Source organism: Phyllostomus hastatus, unplaced genomic scaffold, assembly GCF_019186645.2.
Source record: "Phyllostomus hastatus isolate PE091 unplaced genomic scaffold, TTU_PhHast_1.1 phas_contig_855, whole genome shotgun sequence".
Taxonomy (NCBI): Eukaryota; Metazoa; Chordata; class Mammalia; order Chiroptera; family Phyllostomidae; genus Phyllostomus; species Phyllostomus hastatus.
The window spans coordinates 86,562-108,839 of NW_025333976.1; the positions used below are offsets into that span (position 1 = coordinate 86,562).

Sequence of the window (22,278 nt, forward strand, 5' to 3'; positions counted from 1 at the left end):
TTTTTGCTATTTCAAATGGGATTTTTTTCCTGATTTCTGTTTCTGCTGTTTCATGGTTGGTATACAAAAATGCCTTTGATTTCTGGATATTGACTTTGTATCCGCTGTTTTGCCAAATTCGTTTATTAGATCCAGAGCTTTTTTAGCAGAGTCTATAGGATTTTCTATGTACACTATCATGTCATCTGGAAACAGTGACAGTTTTGTTTCCTCCTTTCCAATTTGGAGGCCTTTTATTTACTTTTATTGTCTGATCGCTGTGGCTAAAACTTACAATTCTATATTGAATAAGAGTGGTGAAAGTGGACAGCCTTGTCTTGTTCCAGATCTTAGTGAAAAAGATTTTAGTTTTTCCCCACTGAGTATGATGTTGGCTGTAGGTCTCTCATATATGGCCTTTATTATGTTGAGAAATGCTCCCTCTATTCCCACTTTGCTAAATGTTCTTACCAAAAATGGGCGCTGTACCTTATCAAATGCTTTTTCTGCATCTATTGATATGATCATGTGATTTTTGTCTTTGCTTTTGTTTATGTGATGTATTACATTTACTGATTTGCGAATATTGAACCATCCTTGCATCCCTGGGATGAATCCCCCTTGGTCATGGGGTATGATGTTCTTAATGTGTTGCTGGATGTGATTTGCCAATATTTTCTCGGGGATTTTAGTGCCTATTTTCATCAGTTATATTGGCCCGAAGTTTTCTTTCTTTGTTGTGTCTTTATCTGGTTTTGGGATTAGGATGATGCTGGCTTCATAAAAAGAGTTTAGGAGTCCCCCATCATTCTGAATTTTTTTGGAATAGTCTGTGAAGGATAGGGGTTAGCTCTTCTTTAAATGCTTTGTAGAATTCACCGGTGAAACCATCTGGACCTGGACTTCTGTGTGTCGGGAGTTGTTTTATTACTGCTTCAATTTATTCTGCTGTTATTGGTCTGTTCAGGCTTTCTGCTTCTTTTTTATTGAGTTTTGGGAGATTATATTTTTCTAGAAATTTGTCCATTTCACCTAGGTATTCAAATTTCTGGGCATACAGTTCTTTGTGGTAATTTCTTACAATCCTTTGTATTTCTGTGGTGTTATTTGTAATCTCCCCTCTTTCATTTCTAATTGCATTTATTTGGATCCTTTCTCTTCTTTCTTGATGAGCCTGCTTAAAGGCTTGTCCAATTTGTTTATCTTTTCAAAGAACCAGCTCTCGGACTCATTGATCCTTAGAATTGTGCTTTTAGTCTCTATGTCATTTAATTCTACTCTGATCTTGGTTATTTCTTTCATTCTACTTGCTCTGGGCTGTCTTTGTTGTTTTTCTTGAGTTCTTGTAGACATAGGGTTAGGTTATTTGTTTGTAATGTTTCTATCTTTTTTAGGTGTACCAGTGTCATTCCGAACTTCCCTCTCAGGAGTGCTTCACTATGTCCCATAGGTTTTGGGTTGTTGTGAGTTCATTCATTTGTTTCCAAAAATATTGATTTCTTCCCTAATTTCATTTTTGACCCATTCATTGTTTAATAGCATGCTATCCAATCCTCATGATTTTGACTGTTTTGGGTTTCTTCCCTTGGGGTTGGTTTCTAGTTTCAGTCCCTTGTGATCAGAGAAAATGCTTGGTATAATTTCAATTTTCTTAAATTTGTTTAGACTTGCTTTGTGTCCTATCATGTGGTCTATCTTTGAAAATGTTCCATGTGCATTTTGAAAGAATATGTATTTTGCTTCTTTGGGATGAAGGGCTCTATATTAATCAATTAAGTCCATTTCCTCTAGGGCATTGTTCAATGCCACAATATCTTTGTTGATATTTTTTTTGGAAGGTCTGTCCATTTTGGACAGTGGGGTGTTAAAATCCCCTACTATAATTGTGTTGCTGTCAATATCCTTCTTAATAGCCTCTAAGATTTTCTTTGTGTATTTGGGTGCTCCTATGTTGGGTGCATATATATTTACAATGTTTATATATTCATGGTGGATTCTTTCCTTGAGTATTATGAAGCGACCTTCTGGGTCTCTTTTTATTGCCCTTTTTTGGAAGTCTATTTTGTCTGATATGAGTATTGCTACCCTAGCATTTTTTCCCTGTCCATTTGCTTGGAAAATTTGTTTCTAGCCCTTCATTTTTTAGCCTGTGTAGATCTTTTCTCCTAAGGTGGGTCTCTTATGGGCAACATATATGTGGGTCATGTTTTCTTATCCATTCAGCTATTCTATGTTTTTTTGAAACATTTAATCCATTTACATTTAAAGTTGTTACTGATAGGTACTTATTCATTGCCATTTTCATACCTGTGTTACTCTCTCTCTCTATCTATCTCTCTTTTCTTTCTTTTCCTCAAAGCAGGCCCTTTAGCCTCTCTTGCAGCGCTGGTTTGGTGGAGCTGTATTCTTTTAGACTTTTTTTGTCTGGGAAGCTTATTTGGCCTTCTGTCTTGATTGAGAGCCTTGCTGGGTAAAGTAGCCTTGGTTTCAGACCTCTGGCTGAATATTTCTGAATAATTGGAATATTTCTTGCTATTCTCTTCTGACTTGGAGTGTTTCCATTGAGAAGTCAGCTGTTAGCCTTATTGGGGCTCCCTTATATGTTACTTCCTGCCTTTCCTTTGCTGCCTTTCAGCTTCTGTCTTTGTCTTGGTATTTTGCCATGTTAATTATGATATGTCTTGACGTCACCCTCTTTGAGTTCCTCTTGACGGGAACTCTCTGTGTTTCCTGGATTTGTGTGACTTTTTCCCTCATCAAATTAGGGAAGTTTTCCATCACTCCTTTTTCAAATAGGTTTTCTATCCCTTGCTCTTCTTCTTCTCCTTCTGGTATCCCTATTATACGGATATTATTACGTTTCATTTTGTCTTGCATTTCTCTTAATCCCTCTTCATTCTTCCTGAGCCTCTTTTCCTTTTCTTGCTCTTTCTGGGTGTGTTCTTCTACTTTGTCCTCTAGCTCGCTGATTCAATTTTCTCCTTTATCGATCCTGCTTTTCATTCCTTCTACTGTGTTCTTCAGTTCAGAAATTGTATTCTTCATTTCCTCTTGGCCCTTCTTGAGAGTTTATATTTACTTTTTCATGTTGATGTAGTTTTCAGTGAGTTCATTGTAGCTTCCCTGTAGTTTCTGGTAGCTCATTGTGAGCTCATTGAGCTTCCTGACAATCATTGCTTTGAACTCAATATCTGATAGTTGAATTGCCTCTATTTCATTTAGCATTCTGAGGCTTCCTCCTTTCCTTTCATTTGGGGATTGTTTCTTTGTCTGCCCATTGTTCGTGAGACTCTTCTTATTAGCCTCAGCTTCTTACATTGATCTGTTCTGGCTCCTTGGGTTTGTGGTGTGAAGTTCTTTAGTAGAATAGCAGTGAGTTTCAGTGGTGCAGTTTCCTTGATCTCCCGAGCTCACTGGTCTTGGGCTCTCATTTAAGTTGGCTTTGTTTTTGCCTTTGGGTTTTGATTGTTTTTGGGTCTTTCTTTGGTGGTTCCCTCTCACCAGCGGGTTAAATGAGGGTCACTCTGTCCAGCACCTCTTGTATTTTGTTGTGCTGGTGAGGGCAGGTTGTGTTGAAGCTGGTTCTTCCGTGTGTGCAAGGTTTTGAGGATTCTCTCTTGCTCTTGTTCAGATGTTTGTATTGGGTACTGTCTCTACTGTTTAGTTGTATTTCCAGATAGGTCCTAGATTGAGGTTTGTGTGGTTACCACTCCCTCCTTCACCCTCTTCTGTTGTTATCTGTTAGTGGTTCCTTTGTTGTTGGGTTTCCTCTTCCAGTGGGTATCCTGGTGTTTACCGTCTACACGTGCTCTTTTTTGTGATGAGTTGGAGGGGGAAGGAAAAATGGTTTAAGACAGCAAGAGAGTATTCTATGATATTTACAGTAGCAGCCAGTAGAGAAGAGATAGGAGATCCTTTGACTATGTATAGTGTTAACTGTGATCTTCCACCCAGCTAGCTGATTTTTAGAAAGGATGGAAAGAAGATAAGACTCTTGTTGGGGAAGGAGGGATTGTGAGTTGGATCTATAAAGCAGGGAGGTTGTGGCAGGTCAGATTCTGAAGTAAGGTGAGAGTAAAGGATAGTAAATAGTTGCAGTATGTGAGAGAATAGAGTTAACCACTACAGTAATAGAGTTCAGGAAACTTTGAAATGGGCTAAGATCTGGGAGGGGTATTATGAAGTAATTACAATTGCATGAAACAGCAATTAGTTACAATAATATTAGGGCAGCAATTGTATGACAGAATCTATGAGATCTAGGTAACAAGAATAGGGAGTACAGAACCTCGAGTAGTGTGCTAATGGGACACAGGTGAGTTAAAGGACAGTAGATTAGCAATACACTATGGAAAGAGATATCAGGGGAAAGCTGTCAGGTCATACAATATATCCAGTCTAGCAAAGCAGACTATAAAAAAAGAAGAGGGATACAAAAATACTATTTAAAAAGATGTAAGAATACTGGAAAAATAATAATAATACAAATATGCAATAACTTGCAGGTCTTCTGTAATAGAAGAGTGAAATTTGTCTCACTGTCTCAGCTGTTGTGATGCCCCTTCTTTGGGTTCAACTTTGGTCTTTTCACAGATCCAGGATTTTGTCTCACTTGTAGGTATTTAGAAAAAATTTTAAAAAATAAAAATAAAAAAGGCAGACGAAGGAAGGAAGAAGAGATAAAATTGGAGGAAAGGAAGGAGGAAGGAATAAAACAACAAAGTTGGAAAGAGAGGAAAAAGAAATTAAAATAGAATAAAAACACTAAAATTAAAATATTAAGAACTGTTAAAAAATAGAATCAAATTAAAAAGTCTCTTGGTTTCAAAGTGGCTAAACCAGATTTTCTGCTCTTGCTGGCTGAGGTAGGCTGAGGAGTGATTGGTATGGCTTTTCTTCCTGGGTCAGCGACTGGCTCCCGCACTGTCTGGGAAGCTAACGTGGCTCCTCAGCCTTGCACCCTGGGTGTGGGAATCAGGCCTTTCCCCAGGGTTACTGCTGTGGACTAGGATGTGGGGATGCTTTCCCTGGGAGTATGCATGCCCTCGGCTGGGTGGCAGGAAGGCTGGAGCGATTGATCACTTTAGGAGAATTCCCCAAAGAGTGTCTGTCTTTTCATTCCTTCCTCTTGAGAAATTCCTCCTGTTCAAGCCTGCTGCTCCACACAATGGCCTGGCTTCTCCCAAAGCCAAAAACGACCCCCCAGCCAGACCCCCCAGCCAGACCTGTGATGCGGGGATCAGGGCCCGCTGTGCAACCCAGCCCCTCTGGTGTCCATAGCCTCCAAAGGTGCTCACAGCCCTTGTGTGTTTGCTAGCACCTGGATTCCTCCCAGTGCCGCTCAGACCTTGTTTGCTGGGGAGGAAGCAGTTGTCCCAGCTCTCTCCCAAGGACTCTGTGGCAAGCCCAGCAGAGGGCACTGGATCTAGGGCTGCAGCCCCTGGACCCCACCCTGATCCCTGGGACCCTACCTTATTGCAGCACTCTTCTTACGGTCCGGTTTTTCAGTTCCACCACAATCCTTGGTCCCCTATTTTCACATATGCTGAAGTATGTTGGTTGGTTGCTTCTCTACCAACAAAATTCTGGCTGATCCATAGATCAGCCAGAATTTTCTCCCCTGAGCAGAGGGAAGCCGAATCTGCTCCTTCCTACTCCAACGCCATCTGAGCCCCAGACTCTATTTCAAAATATGCAGCATACAATATACTTTCTCACAAAGAAGACATAGCTTCTTAGAAGGTGCTGCTTAATAGCTTAATACATTTTGTTCTTGTCCTTACATGTCTAGTTTAGCAGCAGAAAGAGGAGAATGGTTTATTAGTTTTCTAAGGCCACTATAACAAATATCCAGAAACTAAGTAGCTTAAAATAACAGAAATTTATTCTCTCTCAGATCTGGAGGCTAGAAGTCTGAAATCAAAGTGTTTATAGGGCCCCATTTTCCTCTACAGGTCTAGGAGAGAATCCTTCTTTGCTTCTTCCAGATTCTTAGTACTCCTATATTGTGGATACATTACTCTAATCCCTGACTCTGTCTTCACATGGCCTATTCCTCTGTGTCTCTGCCTCTCAAATCCCTTTTCCTCTTTTATAAAGAAACCACCAGTCATTGAATTTAGGCCCATTCCAGTAATCTAGTATAATCTCATCTCAAGATCATTACCTTAATTATATATAAAAAGACCTCTATTCTAAATAAGTTCCCATATTTGAGTTTCTGGATGGATACATCATTTGCAGGGAACATCATTCAACCCACTGCAAATGCTATTTAGTGCCAGAGAGGCAGCTTATAACGACATTCTGAATAAGGGACAGGGAGGAAGAAATGGAAAGAGATGGTAAAATATGCCCTGATATGCACTGGTACATTAACACCAATGTATGAGGTTAACTCTTGGTACAGACACTCTGATAGGAGGACTGACATGTGAAGTAAGAGAAGAAAGTCCAGAAAGGTGAATAGTATTTATGTGGTAAAAATTTTTTTCATGACTAGGTGTTGTTGGAAAATACCATTTTAAGGTAACTTCAAGAAAACGTTTGCAATTATTATGCCTCTGTTTCTGTGATCCCATATATCCACTTAATTGAAGAGAAAGGCAGGTAAAATGGAAGTCTCATTGCTCACTTTGGTATTCCTGTGGTTTTGGTCTCCAGGTTACTGTAAAGCTCCAGAACAATTTCTATTTGCCAAGCCTACAACCCTAACTGATGGGTTTGAGTTTCCAATTGGGACATCTTTGAGCTACAAATGTTCCCCTGGGTATTTTGAGAATACATTCTCTATCACCTGTCTAGAAAAGTTGGTCTGGTCAAGTGCCAAAGATATCTGTAAACGTGAGTAACCTGCTCAAAGCATCTGTGGAATTTGACTTGATTTGTTTTGATTTTGAAGGTGAGAAATCTAAGTTTGCCCAAAATATTTAAATGGAGGGTAGACTTGTAAGTCATCCTGTTTTATTGTCTGGGATTCTGCACCTTGACAAGATACTCATTTCATGGAAAAGACTCACACAAAAGGAATTGGAGGGAAATTTTCCATTCACTGGAGGTTACATTTGATGGTTAGAAATATTAATGAAAAAGGAACACAAAAGAAAATTATGTGGGTTGCAGTGAACTGTGCTTCACTAACTAAGATGGAGGGAAATCCTAAATTATCAAGCCTTTGATTTAGGCTGGTAGGATGAAAACCATTCTTTTGCCATACTTAATTTGTATTACTAGATACAAATTAAGATACAAGGTAGTCATTTTAAAAGCAGTGCTCCATAACTGCTTCATTCTAAGGTTATATGGTGAGTCTCCTCAAGGTGGCAATTCTGGAAAAATCACAGATATATAGGCTGTTTAGTATGCTACACTCAGTCTGAATCTTAAAAAACAAATGTAAATTGAGCTGTATGCCTAGTTTAAAATTCTGCTTCTTTCTTACAGGAAAATCATGTGGAACTCCACCTGAACCCATAAATGGCATGGTACATATAAACACAGATACCCAGTTTGGATCAACAGTTAATTATTCTTGTAATGAAGGGTGAGTTGGGAGCACTCTCTCTGGAGTATGAGTTCCAGAACAGCAATGTCAATCTCTGTCCCAGTCTTAGATAGGCAAACTAGACCACTGCCCTCTATACTTAAAACAGTAAGCAATGGGACTTCTTCATAGAGATAAAAATATGATAAAAGGAGTCTAAAAAAGCAGGAACAATCTGTGTCTGTGTAACAAACTAAAGAAGTCACCATGCTTCTGCCAAAGCTAGTACATGTGAAATCTGGTAAGTTAGCCACTGAATAAAAAGTATCGACCTGACAAATGAGGAAAATGAAAAATATTTTTTGAATCCTGCAAGGATTCAAAAAATCAGGTACTTGACATCAGGTACTTGAGCTGAGTTGGATGCCCCTAAACAAAGGGTTGGAAGAGTAATTCTTATGTAACAGCAGTCTAGGGAAATGTAGGCATTAAAACACACACAGAGAGGGGATGGACACTAATGGAGTTTTTTGTTTGGTACAAAAAACTTTACCAAGTTTGACTGTTCCTTGGTACAGTAACTGAGCAGAAGCCATTGCCCCAACTTAGAGGGAGTAATTAAAGAGAATGCACTAACTTTTAGTTGCCACAATAAACTTAGAGAGAAAAAAGGTAACTATGTATATTACATCTTTCTGTAAAAACTGCCCCTGGTTTCAGCCCTATCCTATCCTACTCAAGTCATTGTACCTGTCATCCAGCAATATTAAACTAAGATAAATCAACATTCACCCCCTGCTCACTTTGTCTGAGTCTAGAGATTTTAATACCTTTCCAGACAATCTCTTCACCAATCCCTCTCACCTCCCATTGTGAAAAAGCCTAGATCTCTTTCTTTCATGAGTAAAACAAAACATCAGGACATACAAGGGAAAGAAGATACAGCAATTGAAAAAAAAAAAGAACAATCTAAGATATCAGAGAAAATATTCCTCAACAAATCAGTGTACTTTAATAAACAAGGGAATGAACTGCAAAACAGGATATTAGAAATCTCTCATATGTGTTTGCAACACAGAAGCTATGAAACAATAAGAGGCATTTGTGAGATTTAATGATGTGATATCAGTAAAGTTTATACATGAATAAATACACAGTAGTCTAAAAAAGCAACAGTGATCAAAAGATTCAATTCTAAAGAAAAAGAAATCAAAGAGATCACGTGAATACTGGATTAACTTCTCTTGAGTAAACAAAGGACCACACTGAAAATTACACACACACACACACACACACACACACACACACATGCACTCACACATGTTGAGACATAAGAAAAAAAATAAAGAACAAAAAGAGGTGAGGTAACAACTAGCACATAATGGAAGGTACTTTCCCAGGTCAGAAAGAAAAAGACTGGATTGTCCTAATCTTAAGATTTACTAAATGCAAGATTAATGATAAGAGACCCTCATCCTCCATGGAGAAAATGTATGAAAATCAGATATCTAAAAATTTTTTCAACTATCCAGAGGTAAAATAAACAGAAAAAAATCATATTATCATCAAATGTTTCTTCCACACAATAGATAGCAAAAATTAGTGTTTTGAGGAAAAATACTGTGCCAAGAAATATCTATACCCAGTCAAAGTACAGAAGTAAAGTTTTACATGACCAAGAACCCAAAACATATACTAATTTGATATATTTCCTAAAAAAAAAAATTCCCACATTATATGTGTTTTGACTTCTTTTATGTGACTACATACTGTTAAGTAGAGGGTATACATTATAATATAATAACATTAGAAATTCATAAGCAAAGAAGAAATTAAAACAGAGTTTTGTATCTTGGTCAGAGAGCAAATTAAAACTGCCATTGCAGATTACATATAGAAAAATAATAATGAATGATTATTAAGTACAGCTGGCCGAAGCACTCTACCTACAGTTTTACATAAATTGACTTAAGCTTTAAAATTATATTAGAAGTGAATACCACATATAGGCCCCATTTTACAGAAGAGACAACTGAGGTAGAAGAATTATTGAATTTTCCCAAATATATATACCAGAGGATGAAGTTAGAGTTTTTTTATTGTTGTTCAAGTACAGTTGCCTCCATTTTCTCACACCATTCCCTCCCCACCCCACCCATCCCCACCACCCACCTTCAATGCACCCCCTTTGGCTTTGTCCATGTGTCCTTTATACGTGTTCCCTGATGAGCCTTTCCCCTCCCCCCCATTATACCTCTCTCGCCTCCCCTCTGCTTACTGTCAGTTTGTTCTTTATTTCAATGTTTCTAGTTATAATTTGCTTGCTTGTTTGTTTTGTTGATTAGGTTCCACCAATAGGTGATATCATATGGTATTTGACTTTCACCACCTGGCTTATTTCACTTAGCACAATGCTCTCCAGTTCCATCCAGCCTGTTGTGAAGGGTAGGAGCTCCTTCTTTCTTTCTGCTGCATAGTATTTCATTGTGTAAATGTACCATAGTTTGTGGGTCTTTTAATTGTTGTTCAAGTACAGTTTTCTACCCTTTACCCCCATCCCAGTGTGCCTAGTTTTCTGATCCACATATTTACTGATGGGCACTTAAGTTGCTTGAAACACTTGGCTATTGTAAATTGTGCTGCTGTGCACATTGGGGTTCATAGGTTCTTTTGAACTGGTGTTTCAGGATTCTTTCTCCACCACCAACTTACACCATACAGAAAAATAAACTCAAGATAGATAAAAAAAACTTAAATATAAGTTGAAACACCATAAAAGTCCTAGGGGAGAACATAGGCAGGAAAATCTTAGATATTCTATGCAGCAGTATTTTCACTGATATGTCCCCTAGAGCAAGGGGCATAAAAGAAAGAATAAACAAATGGGACTTCATCAAAATAAAAAGTTTCTGCACAGTTAAAGAAAACATCAGCAAAATGAAAAGGAAACCAACCATATGGGAAAACATGCTTACCAATGATACCTCAAACAAAGGTTTGACATCCAAAATATGTAAAGAACTTGCATGACTCCACTCCAGGAACACAAGTAATCCAGTTAAAGAATGGGCTAAGGGCCTGAACAAATACCTCTCCAAGGAGGACATATAGAGGGCCTAGAGATGTATCAAATGATGCTCAGCATCACTAGCCATTAGAAAGATGAAAATTAAAACCACAATGAGATACCTCTTCACACCAGTCAGAATGGCCATCATAAACAAATCAACAAACAAGTGCTGATGAGGTTGTGGAGAAAAGGAAACCCTAGTATACAGTTGGAATTGCAGACTGTTCCAGCCACTGTGGAAAACACTATGGAATTTCCTTAGAATTTGAGTATTGCTAGTCTGCATTAATAGCCTACAGTGGTAAACTGTACATTATTTAGATTCATATTAATGCTGATGCAAATATTAATCATGAAATTTTTTTGCCAAAACTATTCTTAGAGAAATATTTAATATTTTTGTTATTTGATAAGAAAAATTCAAATAAATGAACAAAATATTTTTAAATTACTAAAAACACAAACAAGACAGCTGAACTAAGGACTTAATAATGAAAATAAGTTAATGAACTGGAAAAATAGAAACAATAGTAATGATAAATACATCTAAAAACAGGCCTTTTCTGAAGTGGCCAGTTAAAATGAACAGAACTTTGCCAAATGTAATTTCACAAGATAACAAATCTACAAATACACATCAGATACTGAAGGGATTCAACACTTTATAAAATATTATATCTTCTTGATCAGGCTCCCCAACCTCTGGACAGGTACGTGTCACGACCTGTTAGGAACCCAACCACACAGCAGGAGGTGAGCTTGAATGTAATGTGCTTGAATCATCCCAAAACCATTCCCTCCACTCCAGTCTGTGGAAAAATTGTCTTCCACGAAACTGGTCCCTGGTAACAAAAATGTTGGGGACCACTACTCTAGATCATAATGAAATTGAAAATACTCATGAAATGTGTCATTTTATAGGAAAAATACAACTTTTCAGGAAATACTTAAAAATAGGTAGAACAGGTGATGAACCCATATACTTGTACATTTGAGTCTCTGTTTTTAATCTTTCAGATATACATACAGCTACAATTGGGATTGCAGGATCATATGACAATTCTATGTTTAACTTTTTGGGGAATCACCAAACTCTTTTCTACCACAGCTACATGATTTTACATTCCCACTGGCAATATATAAGGTTCCACTATTTTCACATCCTCATCAACACTTACATCTTTTATTTTTTAAAAATTACTATATTGCTATCCTAGAAGGTGTGAAATGGGTTTGATTTGGATTTCTCTAATGACTACTAATGTGAAGTATCATTTCATGTGTTTATTGGCCATTTGTATACCATCTTTGGAGGATCATTTATTCAACTGTTTGGCCCTTATTTTCATTGAGCTTGCTTTTTATTATTAAGTTGCAGGAATCCTTTATATATTCTGTATGTTGAATCCTTCTTAGATAAGTGGTGTGCAAGTATTTTCCCCTATTCTTTGGGTTGCTTTTCCACTCTCTTTCTGTTGACGGGTGTCTTTGTGTTGATGGGAGCAGCAGTCATATGAAAACTGCTGAGGCTGAGGAATCTGACAGCTCATGGTTGAGCAGGTTGTAAGGCCAGGTGGGAATCTGTACTTTGCAGATGTGGAATTGGTGCTTGTGTCCAATTTAACCAGCTTTCCCTTCTAAGGGTAATTGAGGCAGTTGACATCTAAGGTATATATAAATTTAGATTAAAATATATATGTGTATATATATGTTAGGTAAAATATATATGTGTATGTGTAATATATATATATATATTTTTAGATAAAAAGCCTAGAAGGATTCATAGCAAAATATTAACTATGATTAATGGTAGGATCATGGGTGGTATTTTTTGTCATTGAACTATCCATGACTTCTAAATGTATCTATAATACATATTAACTTTTATAATCCAATAAAATTTAGTTATGTATTTTTTAAGAAAAAGAGGTCTGCTACAGAATCATATCTGTAACCTACTTTTAATAATTGTCTCCATAGATTCCCTCTACTGAAAAATAGGTCAAAGCACATAAACAAATAGGAAAAGGTAGGAATGGCACTCTATCCCAGTCTTCCAATGTGTCTGCAAGCTTCTCCACAGTGTGTACATTTGATGCAGACCCCGGCTTGTGGGGTCCACCACATTGTGGGTGAGACATGAGACATTAACATGGACTACCATGTCCTGTGGAGGAACAGGGCGAGCATGGCTTTTCTCTCAAGGGGGGCAAAAGTCATGGCCCTTATCATGACCGGCCTTTATTGGGTTTCTCGGCATTTTACATGATAGTCTTCATTTACTATGCACAGGTTCAATTTAGGTGGTTACCTTTTACAGAAAACAAAGGAGCCAATGCCGCTAATCACATCACAGAAAAGGGATATTTGCAAATGAAAAGGCAAAAGTGGTTGAACAAGTTATACTCATCCTTGGAAGGTTTAGCATGGATTTTAGGAAGGTACTTTAGAGTAAATGTTTTCTGCCTCAATTCAGGATGAGAGAGTTTTAGCAAAAGCAAGTCTCAAAGCGGCCTAGGTACATTGCAGGCCTGATTCCCCACAGGAGAACCTATCTGTGGGCATGGGTCCTGTGTGTATCCAAGTGGGAGCTGGGCCCATGCAACACAGAATGATCTCCCACATATATTGATTACAGGGAAAGGAATCTCATGGCTTTTCTTGGCCAAAGGTATAACTTCATTGCTAACAAGATTGCTAATGGCCACGAGAGCCCACAATTAGATTCCAATAAAAGAACTTCAGAGCAGTAGCAATAAGGTCAGGAAAATTTTTTGCCAATGTAATCATTACTACAGCATATTAGTGTCTTGCATTATTTTTCAAAACATTCACTGTTTTTACAGCTAACCATAGGCTGGAACCTGCTTCACACTGTTGCTCCAATGCTCTAGTTTAGTCATAGTCAGCAGGTTAAGAGCATCATTTATAAGGTCAAAAGTCAGAGAACACCATGATCCTGTGCTCTTAAGGTAACTTTAAAAGTTTTGTAGTAGACAGGCAGAAGAAAACACATGTGTAGTGCAGGTATTATCTTCTTTTCTTACTGTAATGATTCTCAAATTGCTTGCAGAAATTTTGAAGATTAAATATGTGTTGACACATGTGAAAATATTTTACAACATAACCATTAAAAAATTTAATAGCTCTGGCTGGTGTGGCTTAGTTGGCTGGGCATCATCCCACAAAGTGAAAGGTCACCAGTGTGATTCCCAGTTTGGGCACATGCCTGGGTTGCAGGCCAGGTCACCAGTTGGGGTCATGCAAAAGGCAACAGATGGATGTTTCCTCTCTCACATCAATGTTTCTGTCCCTCTCTTTCTCCCTCCCTTTCCCTCTCTCTAAAGTCATTTTAAGAAGTTAATAAGTTAAATTAAATTGCCACCTAAATATAAAAGTGACTCGAAGTGCCTACAAAAATAATGTGTTTTTTTTTTGCCCTGGCTGGTGTGGCTCAGTGGATTGAGCACTGGACTGTGAAGCAAAGGGTCACTGGTTTAATTCCCAGTCAGGGCACATGCCTAGGTTGCAGGCCAGGTCTCCAGTATGGGGTGCATGAAAGGCAACCAAACATTGATATTCCTCGGCCTCTTTTCTCCCTCCCTTCCCCTCCACTCTAAAAATAAATAAATATAATTTTAAAATATATATTCAGCATTTGCTATAAGGTCCTCATCATCTTTATGTTACTGTTATGGGATGAGAGGATATATCAGTTAGGATTCAATTAAGCTATAAAGACAGAGAAAAAGAAACAAAACAATAGAAACTTGAACGAGATAGTAATTTCTCTCTCAGATTAAGAACCATGGGCAGTGTAGGCCTTGTATGGAGGCTCCACAATACACAGAAACCTGGGGTTTTTCCATTTGAGACTGTCTCATCTCTTGGTCCAAACTTGGGACAGGGAAGAGGAAGAATAAAAGAATAGAGACACTTTTCAGACACTCCACTTACATGCTTCCACCAAGAAAGTGGCTACATTTGCTGTTAGGGAAGCTGAGACATGAAGCTTTTACTAAAGGTGGGCATTGGCCAGTTAAAAATACAGGGTTCCATTATTAATAGGAAGATGGATACTGGAGGTACCAACAGTCTCTACTACAAACGGTTACTGCCCTGATCATGTGTTTTTAGTAATCAAGAGGCAAAGTTCACAGCTATTCCAGTAACTATTTTCCTGTTACATGACATTGCATTAGACACCTTAGCTTTCAGTTAGTCCAGTTTAGCCCTGCTGTACATTAGAACACTTGACTAGCTTTGCGGGTATCTTTTGTAACATTTCTTGCAGCAACAGTATAGGGATATAATAAATAAAAAATAAATAATGATGAAATATTCCAGAATTTGTGCCCTACTTTGAATTGTTTTATGGCTCACTGGGTGAGTACTCCTGCCTTTCATGTTTAAAGTGTGAAGGTGATTAACTGTTTCCTCTGGCTCTCATTCACTAAATCTTCAGTAAAGCTATCATTCATTACTTCAATGAACAAATATTTTTTGAGCACCCCAAGCTTAAATATCTTTTTTGGCTAGGGCTAGAGATTGTACATATTTTCATAAGACATATTTTCTGCCTTCAAGGAGCTCATAACTGCCTTCACAAAGGTACATGTGGATTACATAACTCTGTGCACTTCCCTAAAGATAAGGATGAAAATACTTATGAAAATGTACCATTATGGATAATACAATTATTGCATTGAGTTGTGAGGGACTGGGAATGAAGATAGATTAAAGAGGTGAGAATTGAAGTTTGTTCTTAACATTAGAGAACTAATTTGCAACCCTGGCTGGTGTGGTTCAGTGGATTGAGCACCGGACTGTAAAGCAAAAAGTCACTGGTTTAATTCCCAGTCAGGGCACATGTCTGGTTTGCAGGTCAGGTCCCCAGTAGGGGGCAGATGAGAGGCAACCACACATTGATATTCCTCTCCCTTTTTTCTTTCTCCTTTCCCCTCTCTAAAAATAAATAAATAAAATATTTTTTTAAAAGAGAGGACTAATTTGCAGATGGAGATTGGGTTTCTTCCTTGAGATATCCCATGTTTTAATATGTCCTGTCATTTGTAAAATCCTCCTGGTATTATTTTCTCATGGTGACTTAAGTGGGAAATATATGAAAGGTATAATCATTTTTCATTCTTTGTTTCTAGACATCGACTCCTTGGTTCCCCGTCTGCTGCCTGTCTCCTCTTAGGCAGTAATGTCACTTGGGATAAGGAGGCACCTGTTTGTGAGAGTGAGTTGAAATATTTTTCCTAATAATTCCCTCCAGTTGATACTGACTTGACCCTGTAGTTACAAAAAAGAAACATAATCCTTCTCGCACAGAGTAGTCTCTCAGATACTTGAAAATTGAAATCAAGTGTTGCATGGTTTTCTTGTTTTCATTTTTAATCTTAGGAGGTAATTTATCTCAAACTGTGGGTGATTTGAACTCAGGTAAAATTCCTCTACTCTCCTACTTTAATAGTAAACTCTGTCCAAAGAAAAGGTCAATCTCCTAGTGAAAATGATAGGGTGCATATATCTTTTCAAGTTAGTGTTTTCATTTTAGATGGAAAAATATTCAGAGGTATAATTGCTGAATTATATAGTAGTTCTTTATTTTTATTTTTAAGCAACATTTATACTGTTTTCTATAGTGGCTGCATTGATTTACATCACCACCAACAGGGCATAAGGGTTCCCTTTTATTCACATTCTCACCAGCACTTATTATCACTTGTCTTCTTGATGACAGCCATTCTAACAGGTAGGAGACACCTCTGTGGTTTTAAACTGAATTTCCCAGAAGGTTAAGGATGTGGAGCATCTCTTCATGTACCCTTTGACCAATGGATGTTCTTTTTGGAGAAATATGTACTTAGAACTTCTGCCCATTTTTTAATCAAAACATTTTGTTGTTGTTGGGTTGTATAACTTTATTATATATGTTGGATATTACCTTATCCAATATATGGTTTGCAAAATTTTTCTGTAGATTGTCTTTTCACTTTGTTAATTGTCTTTTGCTATGCAAAAGCTTTTAAGTTTAATGAGTTCACATTTGTTGATTATTGCTTTGACATTTGTGCTTTTGCTGTCATATCTAATAAGTCATTTCCAGGACCAATGTTGAGAAGCTCTTTTCCTTCATTTACTTCCAGGACTCTTATAGTTTCATTCTTATATTTAAGGCTTTGATCCATTTTGAGTTAATTTTCATGAGTGGTGTACAATAGGAATTCAGTTTTATTATTCTGCATATGTTGCTTCAGTTTTCCCAGCAGCATTTGTTGAAGAGACTTCTTTCCCCATCTGTTGCTCTTGGCTACCTTATCAAATATTAGCTGACCATACAAACAATACTTTAATTCTGGGGTCTCTATTCTGTGCCATTGGTTTATGTGTCCATTGGTTCTTGTGCCAATACCATACCATTTTTATTGCTGTAGTTGTGTAGCATAATTTGAAATCTGAAGGTGTGATACCTTCAGTTTTATTCTTTTTCCTCAGATTTGCTTTGGCTATTTAGGGTCTTTCGTGGTTCCATAAAATTTATAGGGTATTTTCTACTTCTGTGAAGAATGTCATTGCTATCTTGGTGGAAATTGCTGTGAATCTATTGATGGCTTTGGGTAGTATAGATATTTTAATAACATTACAGTAATTCTCCCCATCCATGAATATGGTATATTTTTCCAATTTTTTATGTCTTCTTTGATTTTTTGGAAAGTCTTGTCATTTTCATTATATGGATCTTTCACTTGATTAAATTTATTCCTGAGTATTTTATTATTTTTGATGCTATTATAGATGGAATAGTTTTCTTTATATCTTTCTCAGAGGTTTCATCATTAGCATGTAGGAATACAACTGATTTCTGGAGGTTGACTTTGTATTCTGCAACTTTACTGAAATGATTAATTAGTTCTACATTTTACTTGGTTGAGTCTTTTGTATTTTCTATATACAGAATCACCACATCATCTGCAAATAATGACAGTTTCACTTCTTCCTTCCCAATTTGGATGCCTCTTATTTCTTTGTCTTGCATAATCACTCTAGCTAGGACTGCTAGTACTATATTGGATAAGAGTGGTATGAGAGTTGAAATTTTTAACTTGTTCCTGATCTTAGAGACAAAAGTTTCCATTTTTCACCAAAATGTATATCAGCTGTGGGTTTGTTGTATGTGGCCTATATTATACTTAGGTATGTTCCTTCTATAGCCAGTATGCTGAGGGTTTTTATTATGAAAGGATGTTGCACATTGTCAAACATTTTTCTGTATTTATTAAGATGATCATGTAATTTTTATATCTCTTTATTAATGTGAGGTATTATACTTAATGATTTGCCTATGTCAAAAGATCCTTGCATCCCAGGATAAATTCCACTTGGTCATGGTGTATAATGATTTTTATGTGTACTTGAATTTTGTTTGCAAATATTTTGCTGATAATTTTTACATCTATAGTCATTGGGGTTATTGGTCTATAGTTTTCTTTATGTTGCCCTTAGCTAGCTTTAGTATCAGATTACTTAATGCTGGCCTTATAAAATGAATTTGAACACATACCTTCCTCCTCAACTTTTTATAAAAGTTTGATGATTATTTAATTCTTCTTTGAATGTTTGGTACAATGTATCTGTGAAGCCATCTGGTCCTAAGGTTTTTTTGTTGAATGTTTTTGATTACTGAACCAATCTCTTTGCTTATTACTGGTCTGTCAAGACTTTTTTATTTCTTCTTGATTCTTAGATGGCTGTGTGTTTCTAGAAATGCACTAATATCTTCTAGGTTATATAATCTTTTAGCAACTCATTATTCATTGTAGTCTATTATGATTCTATGTATTTCTATAGCTTCGATAGTAATGTCTCCTTTTTCATTTCTAATTTTCATCTCAGTCATTTTTTTCTTAGTCTGACTAAAGCTTACAAATTGTGTTAATCTTTTTGAAGAATGAGCTTTTAGCTTTGTTGATCCATTCTATTATTTTTCTGGATTCTTTTCCATTTAATTAAATTCTAGTTTTATTTCCTTTCTTCTGCTAACCTTGGCCATAATTTGTTCTTTCTCTAGTTTCTCAAGGTATAAATTTAGGATTTTTATTTGAGATCTTTTTAATATCTTAACTTGAATCTAGTATTATAAACTTTGCTCTCAGAAATGCTTTTCCTGCATCTCATAACATTTGATATGTTGTATTTCTATTTTTCTTTGTTTTGACATAGATTTTTGGTTGTCTTTTGATTTCTTCTTTGGCCTATTAGTTGCTTAAAACTGTATTATTTGGTTTCCACATATTCCTAGTGATTCCAGATTGTCTCCTCTTGATAACTAATTTTATACCATATGGTAAGAAAAAAGTTATATAATTTTAAAGTCTGCCAAGATTTGTTTTGTTTCCTAACAAATGATCTACCCTAGAAAATGTTCCATCTACACTTGAGAAATGTATGTATTCTGCTGTTGGTAAATGGAATTATCTGTTGTATGTATACATAAGTCCACTTGTTCTACAGTATGGTTCCATTTCAGCATTTCCTTGTTGATTTTCTGTCCGGATGATCTGTCCATTGCTGACGGAGGTGATGTTGAAATCCCCTCCTAGTTTTGTGTTGTTGCCTACTTCTCCCTTTTGATCTGTTAGTTGTTGCTTCATATATTTTGATACTCTTTTGTAGGGTGCATACATACTTATGATTGTTATATGTTCTTGATGTACTATTTTATCATTACATAATGACCTTTTTTCTCTCATTATCACTTCTGGCTTGAAGTCTAATTTGTCTGATATAAGTGTGGCTATGGTCGCTATCTTTTGGTTTCCACTTTCCAACTCTTCATTTGAGCCTACATATGTTGTTAGCTGAAATGACTTTTCTTTAGTCAGAATATTGTTGGTTCTCCTGTTTTTATCCATCTAGCCTCTCTGTGTCTTTTATGGTGAATTTGATCCATTTCTAGTAACTGGTTATTGATGTATGAGGACATTCTATAGCCTTGTTGTCATATGCCATTTGGTTGTTTTGTATCTCCTTTGTTTCTTTTTCCTTCTGTTTCTATCTCTGTAAAGAGGCGTTTTTCCACTGTGATTTGCTCAGTCTCTTTTTTTTATGTCTTGTGACTCTACTATAAATTTTTGCATTATTATTGCCATGTCATTTACATAAAACCTACATATAGTCCTTTTATGCTTATAGCACCTTATCTTCATTTACCTATAAGAGTTCCACTCTTTAATTCCTCCCTTTTATATTTTTGTTATCACAGTTTTCCTCTTTGATACTGTGAATTTGTTGAGAAAGTATAGTAGGTATAGTTATTTTAATGTTCATTACTTAAACCTTCATGCTATAATTAACACATATTTTTATCTGTGCTAAAGTATTGTGTATTTCTGTTTCCTTTTATGTTATTAATGAACATCTTTTAATTTCAGCTGGAAGGACTCTTTTCAGCATTTCTTGCAAGACAGGTCTAATGGTAATTAACTCCCTCACTTTTTATTTGTCAAAGAAAGCCTTTCTCCTTCATATCTGAAGGCTAACTTTGCTCTGATAAAGTATTCTTGGCTGGCAATTTTTATCATTCAGTCTTGGAATCTGCCATTCCATACTTTCTTGGCCTGAAGACTTTCTGCACAGAAATCTGCTAGTAAGCTTAAGGGTTTCCTTTGTAGGTTACCTCCTTTTTTCTCTGGCTACATTTAAAATTCTTTCTTTATCATTGATTTTTGACAGTTTGATTATAATGTAACTTTGAGTTCTTTGTGTCTTGAGGTAATCATGTGGTCTGTTATCTTCATGGACATGTGTGTTAAATACCTTCCTCAGGTTTAGGCAGTTATCAACTATTATTTCTCTCAATATACTCTGTTCCCTTCTCTCTCTCTTCTCCTTTTTGTAAGCCCTGTTTTTTGGATTTTTTCCATCATATCTGGTAACTGTCATGAGGTTTCTTTATCTTTTTTAAATCTTAGTTTTTTTCCTCTTCTGAGTCATTTCTAAATTTCTCTGTTCCAGGTCACTAGTTCTGTCTTTGTTCTAATCTGCCTTATTTTCTAAATTCTCTAATCTATTGTCAATTAGACTCATTGAATTTTTAGCTCCAGAATTTGGTTCGTGTTTAAAATTTCAATTTCTGTGGTAAGGAATGCTTTCTGTTCATGAATTTTATTCCTCAGTTCATTGAATTGCCTTTCTGAGTTGTCTTGTAGCTCATTGAATCTCTGTATAATAGCTACTTTGAATTTTCTATCAGTTAGGTCACAATATTTCATGCTTTTGTTTTTGGTTGCTGGAGAATTATAATTTTATTTTTTGACACAATATTACAATGATTTTCCAGTGTTTGACAAAATGTTTCTCTGCTGTGGCATTTTATTTTTTGAAAACATAATTTATTGATTATACTATTACAGTTGTCCCATTTTACCCTCTTCATTCCCCTCCACCCTTTACACCCTCTCCCACACACATTCCCCTCCTTTAGTTCATGTCCATGGGTCACAAGTTCTTTAGCTTCTACATTTCTCATACTATTCTTGCCCTCCCCCTGTCTATTTTCTACCTAACATCTATGCTACTTATTCTCTGTACCTTTTCCCCCTCTCCTCCTCCCACTCCCCTGTTACTAACTCTCCAATGTGATCTCCATTTCTGTGGTTCTGTTTCTGTTCTGGCTGTTTGCTTAGTTTGCTTTTGTTTTTGTTTTAGGTGTAGTTGTTAATAATTTTGAGTTTGCTGTCATTTTACTATAAAAGGTTTTTATCTTCTTTTTCTTAGATAAGTTCTTTTAACATTTCATATATTCAGGGCTTGGTGATGATGAACTCCTTTAACTTGACCTTATCTGAGAAGCACTTTATCTGCCCTTCCATTCTAAATGAAAGTTTTGCTGGATAGAGCAATCTTGGATGTAGGTCCTTGCTTTTCATGACTTGGAATACTTGTTTCCAGCCCCTTCTTGCCTGTAAGGTCTCTTTTGAGAAATCAGCTGACAGTCTGATGGGAACTTCTTTGTAGGTTACTGTCTCCTTATCTCTTGCTGCTTGCAGAATTCTCTCCTTCATTTTAATCTTGACTAATGTAATTATGATGTGCTTTGGTGTGTTCCTCCTTGGGTCCAACTTTTTTGGGACTCTGTGAGCTTCCTGGACTTCCTGGAAGTCTATTTCCTTTGTCAGACTGGGGTAATTCTCCTTTATTATTTGTTCAGATAATTTTTCCACTTGTTGCTCTTCTTTTTCCCCTTCTGGTACCCCTATAATTCGGATGTTCGACGTTTAGAGATGTTCTGGAGATTCCTAAGCCTCTCCTCATTTTTTTTTTGAATTCTTGTTTCTTCATTCTTTTCTGTTTCATTATTTCTTTCTTCCTTCTGGTCCACTCCATTGATTTAAGTCCCAGTTTCCTTCCCATCACTATTGGTTCCCTGTACATTTCCCTTTATTTCACTTAGTGTAGCCTTCATTTTGTCATCAAATTTGTGATAAAATTCAACCAGTTCTGTGAGCATCCTGATCACCAGTGCTTTGAGCTGTGCATCTGAAAGGTTGGCTATCTCTTCATTGCTTACTTGTATTTGCTGTGGAGCCTTGATCTGTTCTTCCATTTGGGCCTTTTTTTTTCCCTTGTGGCACCTGTTATGTAGTGAAGCGGGGAGCCTTAGTTGTTCACCAGGGCAAGGCAACCCAGTGGCTGGGTTGTGATGCTGTATGTGTGGGCGGGATCTGAAAGGGAACAA

General features: G+C 36.7%; 1 protein-coding gene across 1 annotated transcript in view; it reads left to right on the forward strand.

Annotated features, from left to right (window-relative positions):
• CR1 (complement C3b/C4b receptor 1 (Knops blood group)) overlaps nucleotides 1-22,278 on the forward strand; it is a 121,419-nt gene that overhangs the window by 81,116 nt on the left and 18,025 nt on the right. Inside the window, 3 exon segments of the mRNA XM_045850716.1 lie at nucleotides 6,643-6,822; nucleotides 7,423-7,522; nucleotides 15,692-15,777. Of these exon segments, the coding sequence (XP_045706672.1) occupies nucleotides 6,643-6,822; nucleotides 7,423-7,522; nucleotides 15,692-15,777 (366 nt within the window).